At 36.1% G+C, this 17,500-nt stretch overlaps 1 protein-coding gene across 3 annotated transcripts in view; it reads left to right on the top strand.

Moving 5' to 3' along the window:
• LOC123505539 (ABC transporter G family member 21-like) overlaps positions 1-17,500 on the top strand; it is a 29,020-nt gene that overhangs the window by 9,657 nt on the left and 1,863 nt on the right. For 2 of the 3 annotated variants that reach the window (XM_045256977.1, XM_045256978.1), the window contains exons 3-13: positions 7,993-8,135; positions 9,138-9,307; positions 9,490-9,595; positions 9,705-9,805; positions 10,201-10,362; positions 10,592-10,685; positions 11,743-11,910; positions 14,696-14,839; positions 15,362-15,495; positions 16,446-16,653; positions 17,143-17,357. In XM_045256977.1, coding sequence (XP_045112912.1) covers positions 7,993-8,135; positions 9,138-9,307; positions 9,490-9,595; positions 9,705-9,805; positions 10,201-10,362; positions 10,592-10,685; positions 11,743-11,910; positions 14,696-14,839; positions 15,362-15,495; positions 16,446-16,653; positions 17,143-17,357 — 1,645 coding nt within the window. The remainder of the gene's footprint in view (positions 1-7,992; positions 8,136-9,137; positions 9,308-9,489; positions 9,596-9,704; positions 9,806-10,200; positions 10,363-10,591; positions 10,686-11,742; positions 11,911-14,695; positions 14,840-15,361; positions 15,496-16,445; positions 16,654-17,142; positions 17,358-17,500) is intronic. The other variant, XM_045256979.1, reaches the window with a different exon arrangement.

The following is a 17,500-nucleotide window of genomic DNA, read 5'->3' on the forward strand; positions in this document are numbered from 1 at the left end:
ACACTATCATACTCACATCAAAAAGTTTTCATCTCAGCATGTACCCTTTACCTATTTCACACAATATGGGGTTGCTTAAATTCTTCCTTTTACTGTCATGATTACAGATGTTATGTTTTCGCCACTCTCCAGTCAATTTCCACACGCTTTCATTCACGCACTATCTGTGTTTCTAATGCAGGTGTCATCCAGAACCTTCACTTAGTCATTCCTATCCCTAGTAAACACAACACACCTTTCCTTTCTCTTTTTATTTCTACATATCTATTTGTTACATTACTTTTCTTTTTTTATTTATATGAGATTTTTGAACAAGCGAAAAAAAGAACTCACTGATGATGCCAGTCCCAAGAGAATTATCAAAAAGAATATCTAAAGTCATGAGAAAAATGTTTTCTAACATCACTATAAGAAAGGATTTAAGCCAATGGGAAGAGAAAATACACAATCAGAGTTTAAGAGTTTACCAGTAAAATGGATGATAATTTGGAATACTGATTTACTCTTGCGGTAGGGACATGGACAGAATAGGGGTGAGATTACATAAAGAGCCTTTTGTACTTAGACGGAGAGAAAAGGTGCGAAAGGGGGAAATGGGGTAGACATACAGTTGGCAAGATAAAAAAAAAAAAACAGCTAGCATCAAAGCATTGACAGAAGACAGCAAGAGATCCAGCCTTGCGGCGGAGAGAGGCTGAAGACAATCAGAGGATGGGAGAGGGATTGAGATGAAATGTTTTTAATTCAACCCCTATTTAAAAGAGCTGTATGATTAAAACCCCACTATAAATGCGAAGCGTACTCCATTCATGGATGAATAAAGGTCATATACAGGTAGCATCCTGGTGTAGAAGAGACTGCGAAGACCTGCCAGAGACCGCTCAAAACACCTACGAAGCTTCATAAAATCTTTTTTGAGCGACAGACTAGATGTGAAGCTTCCAGTCTTGTTAAGGACAGACGTTAATGTGAAAGGAGGGGACAGTTGAATGCACTGAAGAAGAAATATCATCCGGAAGGTTATATCGAGTTGAAGGTGGAGGAACTGAGTTTCTGTTGCATTGAACGATACTAAGATTACTGTGCCCAATCAGAATTTTTTTAAGTATCTGAAGTCAAGTGTTTTGTGACTTCCCGGAGTAAATTGTTTTATAACTGAAGTTTTAGACGTCTATGAAAAAGGTTGGTATCATTACCATATGAGTGGATAGGACAAGACGTTTGGTTTAGAATTGGTGATGATCAATAGAAAAAGGACAGAATACTGAGAAGCACCACATTAGATAGATTTAGGAGATAAGTGATAATCTATCACAACAGCAACAGAACAATCAGAAATGTAACTTGGGATGAAGGTGAGAGATCGATAGAAGCCGTAACAAAGTAATTTCATAATAGAAGTTTTGTGCCAGACTCTATCAAACGTTTTTATCTAGAGCATTAGCGATAGTTTCACCAAATTTTCTAAAAAAAAAAAAAAAAAAAAAAAAGGACTCTGTAAGAAAAGCCAGAAGGTCACCAGTAGACCTCCTAACGAAAACCATATTGGCAACCAAATGTAAGATTATTAACTAATAAATGTTCTGGAATATTCTTATTGAGGATAAACTCGAATACTTTAGAGAAGTAAAAGATAAATAAGATGGCATTTTAAGTACTAAAGTGGTCGTCCCTTTCTAGAAACAGTTGAATAGACACAAAAATAAAGTCAACCTCTTTTCTTCAGGTATTGATAATGTGGCAAGTGGTAAAAGAAAGAAATGGGAAGGTTACGTGAGATGTGAGGGTCGGGTTAGGGAGAATGGAGGTGAAATGAGATACAAACGAAGAGTATTGCTGGAGTTGGTTTTCTCAATCATTCCTTCTTTTTTTCGGATAAGCCCTGGAACTCTTTGCCTGCTTCTGTATTTTCTCCTTACTATGTCATTGACTCCTTCAAAAGGGAGTTTCAAGGCGTTAATCCTCCAATACTGGATATTTCGTACCTTTCTTTCTAGACCCATACTTCAGTGGACCTTTTTTTTTTTTTTTACATATTTATCTTTTTGCTGCCCTTGACCAGTGCCCCTTTTACATAAAAAATAGATAGGGCATCGAGATAAGGGGAATGGGGATGGGGAGGGATTAATGAAGGTGAGTTATTTAGATATTTCTTTACTAGATTATTTATAGGCAAATAGAAAATACTTTATTTGGAGTAGTAAAATAAATGAAGAATAGACCGAAGTGGTTGACTGAAGTTAAAACACGATAAGACAAGAGGATTTAAGGAGTCAGTTGAATTAATTGGTTTGAACAATTAATAGGTAAACAGAGCTGAGAATAATTACCAGATAAAGGTTGACAGCCTGGCGAAGACATCCAACGCTATCATTTTTAGGTATTCAGAAAGAGGAGGGAAGCAGTAAGTCATGTAGTGCCATCTGATTGAGAGTTGCTTAGTTCTGCGGAAGAAGAAAAAAACTGCTGCAATACTAAATAACATCAACAACAACAATAATAACAATGATAATAATGATAATAATAGATAAATAAATAAATGATAATAAAATACATCTTTCACATGATGAAAAAAAACTGTCTCGACCACAACAAGGAAGTAATGGTGGCTGGCAATAGGAAACATTCGATGGGTATGAGATATGTCTCAGAGCTGCCAACAAGGGAGCGACCAATGCCTAGTAGTTGGTACAGCATGTCTGCTCAAGCCATTGACATCCACACCAACACTACATATTCTTATGAGCTTACGTGGGATACACTCGAGTCATTTTTATCGTAAGTGTTAAACCGTAAAGAACAGATCGATGAAAATTCTGATTTAACGTATCAGGTTCAGTGAGGTAGCTGGGCCACCTGCCAGGGTATCAGTCAGGCTCACGCTGCTATCCGTGCGGGTGATTGACCGATATGCAGCTCATAACAGCCTTGCTTGTTCCTAGCCAGAGAGAGAGAGAGAGAGAGAGAGAAGTACAAAGTGTGAAACTGCTGTTTTTGTTGTTTTTGTGAGCTATTTGAGATATTGTAAACAAACGAAGATAATTGTCAAGAGGAGATAGAGGGTCATGAACTTGAGTTCTACCTTATCGTCCAACCGGGAACTCTCAAAGTACTCAAAACGTTCGAATACTCACTCCTCCACCTGCGTGCACCCTTTATCTCCCGCCCCCCCCAACCAACTATTATCCTATCTACACTCCTAACAGTAACGATCTTATCTTGCGTTTCGTCTATTGCACTTCGTTTTTTTTTTTTTTTTTTTGTACTTTAAATATAAAGATAATCCTGACAGCAGGCGATTGGTGTCAGATGACTTCTTGAGAAACGGTCTGGATGTGCTGTTCTCTCAGGAGCGGAGAAAGTGGAATGAGTGTGTACAGGAAATAGTAAGGAGACGGTGACCTTGCGGAGTGAATAAACAAAAGGGGACAAACAATATGAATTGTATATATATACATCAAAAGAGTAATCTTTTACCTCATCAGCATAAATCAAGGTCCTACGTCTAACACATAAGGTGGAAGGGAAACAGAATTTGAACATTCCTTCAGGAGACAAGAAACAAATTTGCGTTAGTTCTTGCCTTTTCTCAAGTCAGTGAGCAGCTCACAGAGGTCACAAGGTCATTGCTGGTTGGTCTTCCGTGAGACACATGGCGACAACGTAGCAGTATGTCCGAAAGTACTGAGTAGTGATTGGTCTCTTCATAGGACCTGAGATAACGAGTTACAAGGTATTGCTCGAGAGTCTTCTCCTTTACACAGTAAAGAGATGATGTACAGTACATGCATCAGCAAACACACCCACATGCCCACTGCTGCTGAGAAAACTGAGTCAAAGGAGTGTGTGAACATCTACTCGGTGTCGGAAGTAATTTTCGGGAGCATTTGAACACGAGATGCTGCATGGAAAGGAAGAAACCATTACTTATATGAACCAGACTTTAACTCGCTCCAAGGGAGGAATTAAGAAAAAAAAATCAAATCAAAAGTGAAAAACGGAGTGCTAGGCATAAAGCTAACCAAACTATAAAGTATCGCAATAGTAAAACCATCTGATTCTGTAACATTAATTGTGAGTATTGACAGCAGAGAAACATCTGTCTTGCTTATTCTGGTGGTTTGGCTGGCACATCCAGCCATGCTTTTCGTATAATGGTTATTGCTACACACAGTCTCTTACGTTCGTTGTAATAATACTCATAATTAAAACTAAACTCGTAACTAAAATAGAAACGTCTAGGAATCGTACCGTTAATTGTCATATAGTAAATTAATCTCCAGCACCTGGCCATTTTGCAAAATTATATGTTTTTGGTCTTTACAAAATCATCAGTCCTCTAGGACTAAAACGAAGTTAAGTTTCTTTATTATTTATTTTCAAGTATACATGAGTGATCGGATAAAATGAATTTACATCTTAATTTGTGTGTGTGTGTGTGTGTGTGTGTGTGTGTGTGTGTGTGTGTGTGTGTGTGTGTCTGTGTGTGTGTGTGTGTGTGTGTGTGTGCGTGCGCGCGCGTGTGCATGCGCGCCTGTGTCAATATATGACAATTGTATTCAGCAGCGATATACTCGTGCGTCTTTCATCTAAGACTATTGACGTTGATATTTCACAAGGATCAGTCCTACCACACACTATTTTTCTTTCATTCATCAATGATCTTAGCGTAACTCACTCCTTATCCTTCCCTATCCTGATGACTCTACCTTGCACTGCCCTACATAATTTTTCTAGATATTTTAATAATCACATTTACAATAGTTTTTCCATTACGGCTTTTTTTGCTGTAATTTTTTCTGCATAAAACCTGTGAGTCTATAATACTTTGAAATTTCATTTGTTTATTTCTTTATTGTTTATTTTCAAGTACACATGAGTGTCTGGATAAAATGAATTTACAATACCTTAATATGTGTGTGTAATTCACTGTTTGATCTGCTGCAGTCTCTGACGAGACAGCCAGACGTTACCCTACGGAACGAGCTCAGAGCTCATTATTTCCGATCTTGGGATAGGTCTGAGACCAGGCACACACCACACACCGGGACAACAAGGTCACAACTCCTCGATTTACATTCCGTACCTACTCACTGCCAGGTGAACAGGGGCTACACGTGAAAGGAGACACACCCAAATATCTCCACCCGGCCGGGGAATCGAACCCCGGTCATCTGGCTTGTGAAGCCAGCGCTCTAACCACTGAGCTACCGGACCGTGTGTGTGTGTGTGTGTGTGTGTGTGTGTGTGTTCTGGTTGATAATAACCTAAATTTGAAAACTTGTGTTTGACAAGAGAGTAAATTATTTATAATTGAACAGTGAAATTCATTGAAAAAATACGAGAGAGAGAGAGAGAGAGAGAGAGAGAGAGAGAGAGAGAGAGAGAGAGAGAGAGAGAGAGAGAGAGAAAACACAAATAAAAGCAGAATCAAGAGGCAGTGAAAGTGTGGTGTCGGAGGTTGTTCACCCCGAGCTCGCCTCCCTGACCCACTGCGTCCCAGCCAACTGCATCAGGTCGTTGAACCCGCAACAGTCTACGGCCTCACATTTCCGTGCCTGCCCTCTGCTGCTTTCTCAGTGACAGTGTGACTTGTTTGAGCTGGCAAATGCCGTGAAGTTAGTGGGCGAAGCGCGCAAACATTCATGGTGGGAATGAAGATATGTTTTATCGCCATCATTCCAAGTTTTCCCCTGCCCTTCCACTACACATCTTGAAGTGAATATTAATAAACCTGAATTCTGACTCTGTGTCGAGAGCGTGACATATCTAACATGTTGTTGCCTTTCTTGTTTGTTAAAACGTTCTGGCATTGCATACGCCTTGACGCCATATGTACTTACACGTCACATAGTCATTGAGCACAGCATCTTTTCTCTACATTAGAAGATAAGTCGCATAGTTCTGTTTTCATTATCTGCAGTTATGCCGTTTCTTGTCCAGGCAAAGTAGGTTGATAGATTAGCACACGGAAATTATTAAGACTATTCGCAACCTTCCCACTGTTGTTCCAAATCTGGAACACTTTTGGAGAAATGAAAATTTTATGATAAAATAAACCTGTTTAATTTCATTTAGTAGTCATTTCTTGTTTATGTGCCTGTAGCCTGTAGTCTTCTAACATCTCTTGATTAACGTCTGTCTCCACCAACCACTTGCAACACTTATCTTTGTAGTATCGCGAGTGGATTCTGTTCCTTAAACATTCATTTAAATGTTGAAGGAAAGTGATGCAATGAAGCAAGACAGGATAGGAAAATTTTGATTTCGGAAAGTGACTAGTTCGAATAAGTAAAACAATAAAAGCTGAAGCCTAAAGAATTTAAGTAGCAGCCTTTTTTTCTTTTTTTTTCACAACCATATTAATATTTCTGGACACAGAAGGTCACTCAAGAGTGTAATGATCAAATACGAAATGAGTAATACTCGTCTCTGATTCAGTCTGATTGAGATGGTATTCAGTATATTAACGAAAATAGAAACCTGATTGGAGTGAGTAAATGATTGTAAGTAAATGGCCATGGATATTCGCTCACTGCTGAGTAAATAAAGTGGGGGGTTTTTTCAAGTGTGTGTGTGTGTGTGTGTGTGTGTGTGTGTGTGTGTGTGTGTGTGTGTGTGTGTGTGTTTGTTTTACACAATTAACATTTAAACTGATACCTATTGTCTGGGGAGATCGCCTCCTCATTGACCCTCCTTATCACAGAGTTAATGTGGCCAGCGACTCTTATAGCAGTGAATGTGTTGCCCACCGTTAAGGTTAAGATATGGCAGCGGCACTCATCTCGTTCCCATCATTGTGTGCTTTAGTAGAGCTAGCCATCAACGCAGGGCTGTCTAAAAGAAAACAATCACAAAACACGAAACAAGTGAGAATGAGTAAAGAAAAGAGAAGATAAGTCACTTCTTCAGGTGCCTCACAGCTGCCCATAATTGATAAGGTTTTCCATCAAACACTGAACATGCTGGACTCGAAATAGCAAACAATAGTCTAAGTTGTAATTATCACCTGATATCAGATGGTGTAATGCACTACATTCAGAAGATTGAATGAGGCATTTTAAGTACAGCAATGCTTGTCTTCATATTCTCATTTTAGTTTCCACGGTAAGATGTTCCTATCTGTCATGCGATTAGGTATAGTGTTTAACCATGTAATGCTTAACGTTAGTTGTACGCAGTATTTGATTATCTAATGCTTAACTACGATTCGAACCTTCGACTCCTAAATACGCTCTGGCTCACTGTTTCGTGAAACTTTCACATAACGAGTTGGGATTCAAGAAGTCATTGTCGAGATGGAAATTTGAATAACACAGCAGATGGAGAGAAGTCACGGAGTAAGACATTTATTCTGTTCCTCGTCCCTGTTCTACAATACATTCGGGTCAACAAGTAAACCTCCTAAAGCTTCACTATCCGTATTACTATGACATTTTAGGACACACACACACACACACACACACACACATACACACACATATTTCCATGTATAAACACAATTTATCATATGTAAACGAAATAAATACATTTAGAAAGAAATTAAGTATAAAATAACTGTACGTAGTTTTAAAGTTGTTTATGTTATTACCAAGCCCGCTGACAGCTTTTCTATTTTTTTTTTTTTCTTTTCATATCAAGCAAAATAAACTCATGTATACTTGTATGTTGAAGATAGTAATAAATGATTGCGTACTTACTTACACTCACACATAGAATAAAGGGAACCGAGGTAATGTTTTATTTTTTTCTTTCTCAAATATGCAACCATACACGAGGTACAAGTCCTGTGCCAATGTCTGGAGCCAGCTGTCTTTGAAATCGAAGTTAAGGAAACGGTTGTGCTTGAGGCGGCTACCCTGTCTTCAGTGAACATGCAGGTGTACAAGGCAGCAATTGTTTTCTCTGTGTACAGTGCACAGGCAATAACATGAGCACTGAAGCGTCAGCAATTAGGGTATTCTTTATTATGATTTTTTTCTTTTTTTCCAGAATAACCTCAGGATGGCCGCGACGTCGGCCTCTGAGCATACAGTTCAGTGATGTGACCCTATGCATCGGTAAGAAACCCATCCTGCAGCGGGTGTGCGGGTCATGCCGACCAGGGGAGCTAATGGCTATTATGGGACCGTCAAGTAAGTCTCAAAGTACCTGTTTGCTAGTGATGTGACACTAAGAGCCATTTTTTCCCACTTCATTACTTCGTCCGACGTTTGCTAGTGATGTGACACTAAGAGCCATTGTTTTTCCCACTTCACTACTTCGTCCGTAAATGTGATTTCTATACTGTTTAGAGAGAAAGAAAAATATCTTAAAAAGTGGAAAATACGGAATTTCTATCGAGTCAATTATACAATCACTATTAAACAAAATTTGTTGTATTTTATCTGCTGATGAGTTTTCGTGTTATCTCCTTTAGAAAAATCTTCATTACCGCTTTCAAGTCGTATTCAATCTTTACACTCTACTACATTGTTGTAGGTGACGTTTCCATCAATTAGTCCCCACTAATGCGTATACATTTATAGTTTGCATACAGTACCCAGACACGCTTCTTATTTATTACCTTAAAGGAATATTATATCCCGTGTTATTGCCATGATTCAAAAGCATGGGCACGACAAGTTCGATCGTTGAGCACATAGACACAACATTCAGCTTTGAATTGAAAATGAGGATAAAGTATAGGAGGGAACAGAGAAGAGGTTACTGTGAGTTGCCTCAAAGATCTGCGTTTCGGTGAGGAAAAGAAGAAGAGGTTTGATAAAGGAAAGATGGTGTTCATTAGATTGAAAATAATATTAAAGGGGGAGAATGTTGCAGAAGTTAGTAAATGGAGTGAATGGGGTATCAAGACACTTAGGGTCCATAACAAAAGAGCAGTCTTGCCTGGCGACATTTGTGGTCAGGGTTCAGAGTGTGGTATAGGAGACGCCATATTAAGTTTTGAATTTTGAGTGGAAAGTAAGTATGCTTACTTAGGTCCATGTAGAGTTGTATGAATGAAGATAACTGTCTTTAGATATCACTGCAGACTGCATTACATTGATGGTATATATACATAATGATATATGAAATCATATGGTGTACAAACATCAGTACTGAAATTTATTTACCCAAAAATTAAAAAATTTCAGGTTCTGGCAAGACTACTCTGCTAAACACTATCAGTGGTCGGTTGCGGCCCACCAGTGGCACTATCACAATAGGCGGCGAGCCTCTCAACAAGCGTCACAAACGGCAAATATGTTACGTCCTGCAAGATGATATATTTTATGCCAATCTTACTCTACGACAAACTCTAATGGTAAGTCAATATTTCTTCATGTGTTTATTTTTTTCGCAGATCTGTTTGCAACTATTAAAATGTTGTAAGATTTCTCATGGTTCCATTTTTGTTATTCATTATCAAATAATAGCATCTTCAACAAAAGATAATTGTCTAATGTGAGATTGAATATAATCTCTTTCCCTACCTGAATGGTACAGTACACAGCACTCCTAAGGCTGCCAGACAGTATGTCACATCAAGACAAAATGAACCTTGTGGACCACATTATACATCTTCTCGATTTACAACGCTGTCAGTACACAAGTAAGTACCTAAATTTTTTTATTTACGTCATGTAATATGTTATTGCAACGTATCTGTGGAACAATTTATCTCGAAATACAAACATTGTGCTCCGAAATGTGCATTGCAGACATTGGTGAAGTGATGCACCGGGGCCTCTCTGGAGGAGAAAAGAAAAGGGCCAACATTGCATGCGAACTACTGACCAACCCTTCCATTATGCTGCTTGATGTGAGTCCGTGTCTCTTATTACCTTGACAATCTTGTAATGGAGCAGGTAGTCAGCTTCAAATGTAATGAAATATGTACTACGAACCACACTTCCGTTAAATTGTGCTGAATTTTATACTTTATATCCATTTATCCTGAAGAATCCTGTCATACATAATGACAAAATAATGTAAGTTTTGAGCGTAATGAGAAAATGTAACACAATTACCAAGGGGAATTTGATCAAATGCATTGAGGAAACTGAGTTACAACGGCAGTGTAGAATATATAGGGCAAGATATATCAAATTACAATTTATGTACCAACATCAAGTCGTAAAAGCACCAATTACGTTTCAAGTTTGAAGTTTTGCAAAAAAATAAATAAATGAATTATTATTTTTTTGATACTTTCAGGAACCCACTTCTGGCTTAGACTCCAGCACAGCATACAGCCTGATATCAACCTTGAAGCAGTTTGCTGAGAAGGAACATAAGACAGTCATAGTAACATTGCATCAACCATCATCACAAATCTTTTACATGCTGGATCGGCTTCTTCTTCTCTGTAATGGTCAAGTAAGACATTTTTCGTTTTCAGTCTTTATTTTCTAGCCTTATTCAGAAACAGTAAATGTTTTATTAATAAATAATACCAATTTTAGAGACAGTTTCCAAATTGAATTTTTGTACCTGAATTTTATATACATAAAAATTATCGTATAATATTTGTATTTTCCTCTACCAGTTCAATAAAATAATGCTATTTCATTATTTTACGAGATTATACAAGTATTTTTCTTTTCAGAATGCTTACTTTGGAGAAACAAAGAAAGTGATTGAACATTTCACTAATCTTGGTCTTCCAGTTGCTCCTCATTACAATCCTGCTGACTTCATCTGTAAGTGTGAATCTTTTAAATATTGAATAATATTACCGTGAGCAAAGTTGTCGCAGAAGTTAACAAATTTCAAGCACCTTCGTCCTTGAGTAATCATTATGATCTGATATTTGTGAATGACTCATATTTTAAAGTTGGCTGTCGTTAATATTTAAATCATTAACTTTCGTAAGAGCAAAAGTTTGTTTCACTTGGATTTAAATAAACCTAAAATATTTCAAATGAACGGAATAGCAATTTTACGCCACGAGGTTACACCCATTCCCTCTTGCATTCTTTTAGTTGTACAAAAGATCGTTGAGTGACAGAGATCAGACATGAACTGACTGAAACTGACCCTGATACAGAAAGGTATTGTATCTTAGGTGGAGTGCGCATTCTTGAAAGTATTATGCCGTTTGCCAACGTTCAGAGCGAGATAGTAGTGTTTCGTGTACACAGAAAATACTCGTAAAGTGTTACACCAATCAGATTGGAATGTCATGGAATAAAATCGATGAAAGCAGAAGAGCTGAATGAATTATGTATACACATAAGCACATGGATAGCTGAAAGGGAAGAAATGTAAGAATCGTGACAAGAATAGTTTAGGGTATAGCACAAAAGACATCTGTAAAGAAAAAATTACAATAAAGCCTTAACTTTTTATGAAGGAGACGGAAGATGAAGCATGCTGGAAGTAAACTGATGGAGCTCCAGCAACTTCAGGAGGAGTTGCAAACCCTCAAGATGGAGAATAGTGGTAAAAGTCTCAGTAAATGTTGAAAACTAAAAATCATATGCAAGCTGATGGTAGCATCCACTACGACAATATCTAACTTTGCTGTAATTAAGGTTTCATTTGGTATGATCTAACCGTATATGGAACAGCATCAAGGATAAAAGAATGAAAATAGGATGTGAGACTGTTCCGTGCATGTTCACATTTTCTCTTATATGCTCTTTCTTGGAACATTTAAATTGTGTTATTCTTGATATCAATGTTAATTGCAGCTGTAGTAATAAAAACCATAATTCCAGATTTTCTCCATTGGACTAATTTTCTTTTTTACCACAGTGGAACAAGCCAAGGGGTCGCCAGAGGTGCAAGAAAGACTTATTCTTGGTGCTAGAGAGAGACTAGGGTTAAACTTCAACATGCAGGACAGTGTCAAGCTGCAGACATCTCCCTCAATGAATTCCCTCTACTCAAAATATCTTGGCTTATCAACTGTTCATACTTCAGGTGAGATACGTATATATATATATATATATATATATATATATATATATATATATATATATATATATATATATATATATATATATATATATATATATATATATATATATATATATATATATATATATATATATGTATATATATATAATATGTATATATATATATATAATATGTATGTATATATATATATGTATGTATGTATATATATATATATATATATATATATATATATATATATATATATATATATATATATATATATATATATATAATATGTATGTATGTATGTATGTATATATGATATGTATGTATGTATATGTATAATATGCATGTATGTATATATATATATAATATGTATGTATGTATATGTATAATATGTATGTGTGTGTGTATATATATATATATATATATATATATATATATATATATATATATATATATATATATATATGTATGTATGTATGTATATGTATAATATGTATATATATGATATATATATATATATATATATATATATATATATATATATATATATATATATATATGTATATATGTATGCATTGTTTTTCTTTAGATTGTAAAAGTTAAAGAATCACTGAAATAGCATAGATGTGGTCTTTTGTTAACATCATGAATACATATGTAGCAAATGTTTGATCAGTATAAGTGACAAAGGTATTTTTCACATTATATAATGATGTTAAACTAAAATATGATTTTAATTTACAAAGTGCATGTATTTTGTTACGTAAAAATGTTCAAACATTTTCATTTAAATGAGATACCTTAGAATTCGCAACTCTTCCATTGTTGTTCTTTTTAGTTCTGACATCATGCGGAAAGTGGAAAAATCATGTAAGACGCCGCAATCCAAAAATAAAACATTTGAGACATGGCGCCAGCCAGTTAATGAGGCAAAGAGAGCATAATGATAATATTGATAACGTTGTTGATGAACACTAATGATAAAAAAGATAAACAACAAAAAAGTGGTAATGATGAAAGAGGAGATAAGACTACGTTTGGCGATAAAGATAGCGAAGATATGATGATGATGATGATGATGATGATGAAACGAATGAGAAAGAGCGGAGAGAAGAAAAATTAAAATGAATAACGAGAACATTGACTAAACTAACATACTTTAAGTAGGTAACCATGTTTCGTTTCCGAAGAGAACTGAGTATATCCATACTTTTATTGAAGCCGAACCAGATTGGATCTACTCACCCCATGTCACCAGTGACTTCATTAATTTTTATCTATAATACATTTTCAACACATTATATGCAACGCTTCCTATTAGGCCTTTGATCCTGAGAGGCTGTGGGTAGGGAATGACAAAAAAAAAAAAAAAAAACTTGGAACACAAACAAACGAACACACATTTGTTTTTGTCGTTGATGATGCTTGTTAACTGAAAAAGAACGATACAGAAACTCCGTACATTTGTTTTCTACCTGAAGTTAAAAGTCCAAAAATTAACAATAGATATCAATACGATGATGCTTATCAATGTATACTAATAAATTAGCAGATTCAGCAATTCTGAATCATGTTAATTCATCGATATTGGCTTGAAGTGGTTTCAAATGACACTATAATGAAAATTAATGTTTTGAAATAATTTGAGTGGTTTATTCATTCATTGATTTATTTCTAGTCCAGTTAGGACTACACTCATATGCGATGTTTTTATGCTTAATTTCTGGTAGTAAACATATGTTGTTGTTGTTGTGTTGCTTTTCAGCCAGTAGGAGTGGTTCAAGCTAAGAACATTTTTTTTTTTTTTTTTTTTTTTTTTTTTTTTGTTCTGGCCTATAGCGCCTGTAGACTATACTTCAAGAGTATATGTGGGAAGCGCTGTTCAGCTTCCGCCCACTAGTGGTGCAGGCAGTTTTGTTTATAGTGGTACCCATATTTAGGGCTCATGTCACCACCCAAGAGCATCTTTGGTGTAATCAACTAGAACCTGGGTATCATGGTGACATGTAAGTAACTTTAAGCCATTCGACAAATGGCATAGCTTCAAAGCGGTATGAGGTGGGATTCGAACCTACGCGTGGACGTCTGCCCGATCCCACGATCACCACCTTATCCACTACCCCACCTCATACCTTGAGTTTCCAAGTAGAAGTATGAAAAAAAAGCATCCTCTTTTGTAGGGATGGTTTCATTGTCGATGGAAAGAAACTACTAAATTGCAGCTTTGGGTATCGTTGTCTGGGTCAGGCATCATTTCGCCTAACTTGCCCTTTATTATCCAGTCTAAAATTTGCAAATGCAGAGAAAGGAATTGGAGCTGCTGTGCTGGCCATGTCCTCCCTCAGTGAGATGAAAAACATAACTAGAAGTCCAAATTGAACAATAAATTTCATTAACATTATATTACATATTTCCTTTCTAATTTGCTTATAACCTTAGTGAACTTTATTCGCTAATATTTTTGTACATTTCATTATCTTGACGATTTATACATATTGAAATAATACCCTTTTACTATTTTCTGTTAATCAATTACGCTAGTTGCCAGAATGCAGGCCATAAACATGCGATTCCCGTGAAAACAAGCGAACATCAAGCTTGCGCTCAATAAGACTGGTAAATCAAGAAATAATGTTATTTCATAAGATAACGAAAATAAGAAACACATCTACAATTATATTGAATATTTTTTCGAGATTTAATATCCCTTATAGACTGTCTCCATACAATGTACAGATAGATGGTATAGAACAAATAGCTTTTAAGCTACTATTTGCTGAGAACATTTGTGTTATTATTGCAGATAGATCAACCAATCCATATCCTCGGGATTCTAGTTGTACTTCATGCCTCAATCGATGCCAAGAGTATAGTAAGAGATCTCCATCTGATGTATCTGTCCCCACAGATGTTAATAAAAAGACATCTGAAATTTACAGTGAAATGGGTAAGAATACAAACAGCTGGTTATTATTATTTCCAACAAAATATATCCATATTCCATTATACTATGCACGTTCTGTAAGGACGAAGAAAGGATTATGCTATAATATTAAAAGCGGTATCCAATGCAGCACCGACCTAACCAAGAGAAAAGGAGAGAAAACGAGTGGGATAGAATGTATGAATATAGTTGATATTGGTATAAGACAAAGACAGTGTTAGAGAGAGCCTCAGAGAATACTTATCTGAAAAAAATATATATATCAACAAATAATTTAACAGAAAGCTCTGGATTGTGCAAAACTTTATTTGATATCTTATTCTATTTATTTTATTCATTCTGTGGTATGTGTTTAGCTACGCACGTTGTCGCAAACGTCAGATGTTAAATATCATTCATATTGTATATAAAATCAATCAGGTACTTATTATAGTGTTACATTAAAGTTTTCACATATTTCAATGAATAGAAACATGGTAAACTGTAACACTCATATCAACTTTGTATTGTGAATTCCATTCTTAGTTGATGGAGCGGAAGAAGACAGCGGCCGTTCATCATGGTCAGAAGAAACTGTAAGTGAAGCCTCTGGATGCAGCTCAATGTGTGAGGATTATCCTAACATGCAGTGGCCTACCTCATTCTTTACACAGTTCAAGGTAAAATAAGTCACCACATTTTGTTTGTTGTGAAAATAAAATTAATTTTATTGGTAATCTCCTGCTAATACTATTCAAATCAGATTTCCTAGACATCCCCACACTCAAGCTGCTGTCACACAAACGATTTTCGCCGGTCCGGCACATGCCGCACGGTTTAGCATTATATTGACTCTTATGGGAGTAATCACACGAGGCCGAAACGGCAGCCTTGCCGTTCCGGCATCCGCACCCTGCCGTACTGCCAGCAAAACAGCAACGGCAGGAGATGCCGCACAATGGTTTTGATGGTCATGTATTGCTATGGGCGCCTTCACACATCCGGTGTTTTCGCGTGTGGCGAAGGATATTCCTTACTAAATTTATGAGTTTTCTTAGTAAAATATTAAGGAAAACAGAGATATCTTTACATTATCTATTATTTTCCTTAACAAAATATGAAAGGATGCAGAGATATTTGAAGTTTACTGACTAAATTTATAAGTTTTCTTAGTAATGTAATTAGAAAAACAAATCTTTTCAGTTTTCTCACTAAATTTATGAGTTTTATGATGTCCTACTTGAGAGACGATAGTGTATTAACAAATTTGACGAGAAGATACTGGAGCGGATGTTGAGAGGAATAGCTTGTGACAGACACCGCACTGTCACCGTAGACGTCCAGTTGCCAAGCGGCAGCCGTGCTGTATGTGTCGGACCGGCAAAGATCGTTCGTATGAAAGCAACCTTACAGCTTCAGATAGTCAAACCAGTTATTACTGTCCAGTTCTTTTTTTTTTAGCATTCCGTTCGGGAATCTTTCATACAATCTTTGTGTTGCAATATAAATGTTTGGTGTGCAAAATCATTTCAGAAGGTATAGTATTTTTATATCTATATCTTCTAAGCATTGTAGTTAATCTTTCTGTAAGTCTAATCATGAACTGCCATTTTTTTTTTTTTTTTTTCAGGTACTTACTCGACGAAATTTCTGTGTTGCACGTCCCATTATGTTGTCATGGATGAATGGCACGCAAACCTTGATCCTAGCTCTGATTGCTGGCTTGCTGTGGTATCAGGCGCCACGGACAGAAGAAAGTCTTCAAGATATTCAAGGATGGATGTTTTTCTCCACTAATTACTGGATGCTTTTCATTCTCTTTGGTGCACTTCAGTCATGTATGTAATATTTATAATAAGAAAAATGTTGTACTATTCAGAACCAAACGATCAATACCACATGCAGCAGTTTACATAACATGCTGCGATGCTGCCTACTTACTTAGCTTGTGCACATCTTATAAGTTACAGATATATACTAGTATAATGTTACTGGCAGTCAGACCTCGGTAATCACCATCTATCAACTTCTATGATAAAAAAGATATATATAACCATTTTAGCACTTATACATCAAAGTTGAAATTGCGCCTGTAGAGCAGCGTTTCTTAACTTTTTTTGAAGCTCAGCATTTGGTTACGTTGATAATAGATACAATAAGACAATTGAAAATTAGATGAAATTTCATCAAATAAAATGAAAAACACAATCTCGTCAAAAACCATCTTTTGAATACTTTTCGATATCTAGCGATTAACGCTGACATTGTACAGCAATATACTGATTGATTGATGTGCATAAGGTTGAGTGACAATTGTTTTTTAACAGTTCCAGCAGAACGTGAAGTAATTGCAAAAGAACGAGCAAGTGGATCTTACCGAGTGAGTGCCTACTATCTTGCTAAGATGGTTGGGGAGCTTCCTTTGACATTCATCTTGCCAACATTGTACTTTGTCATTACTTACACCATGATGGGCTGGGACAATCCTGCCACTGGTCTGATGCTCCTCTTCATGCTTCTGCTCAGTACTTTAGTTGCTCAGGTAAAAAAAAATAATAAATAAATAAATAAATGAATAAATAAATATGGAACATAATCATCAATGAATTACATCAGTTAATCCTTATTCTTTAAAAAAAAAGCTATCTTTATAGCACTAAGAGAAGAAATTTGATGAATATATTA

This window comes from Portunus trituberculatus, chromosome 18 (genome assembly GCF_017591435.1).
Source record: "Portunus trituberculatus isolate SZX2019 chromosome 18, ASM1759143v1, whole genome shotgun sequence".
Taxonomy (NCBI): Eukaryota; Metazoa; Arthropoda; class Malacostraca; order Decapoda; family Portunidae; genus Portunus; species Portunus trituberculatus.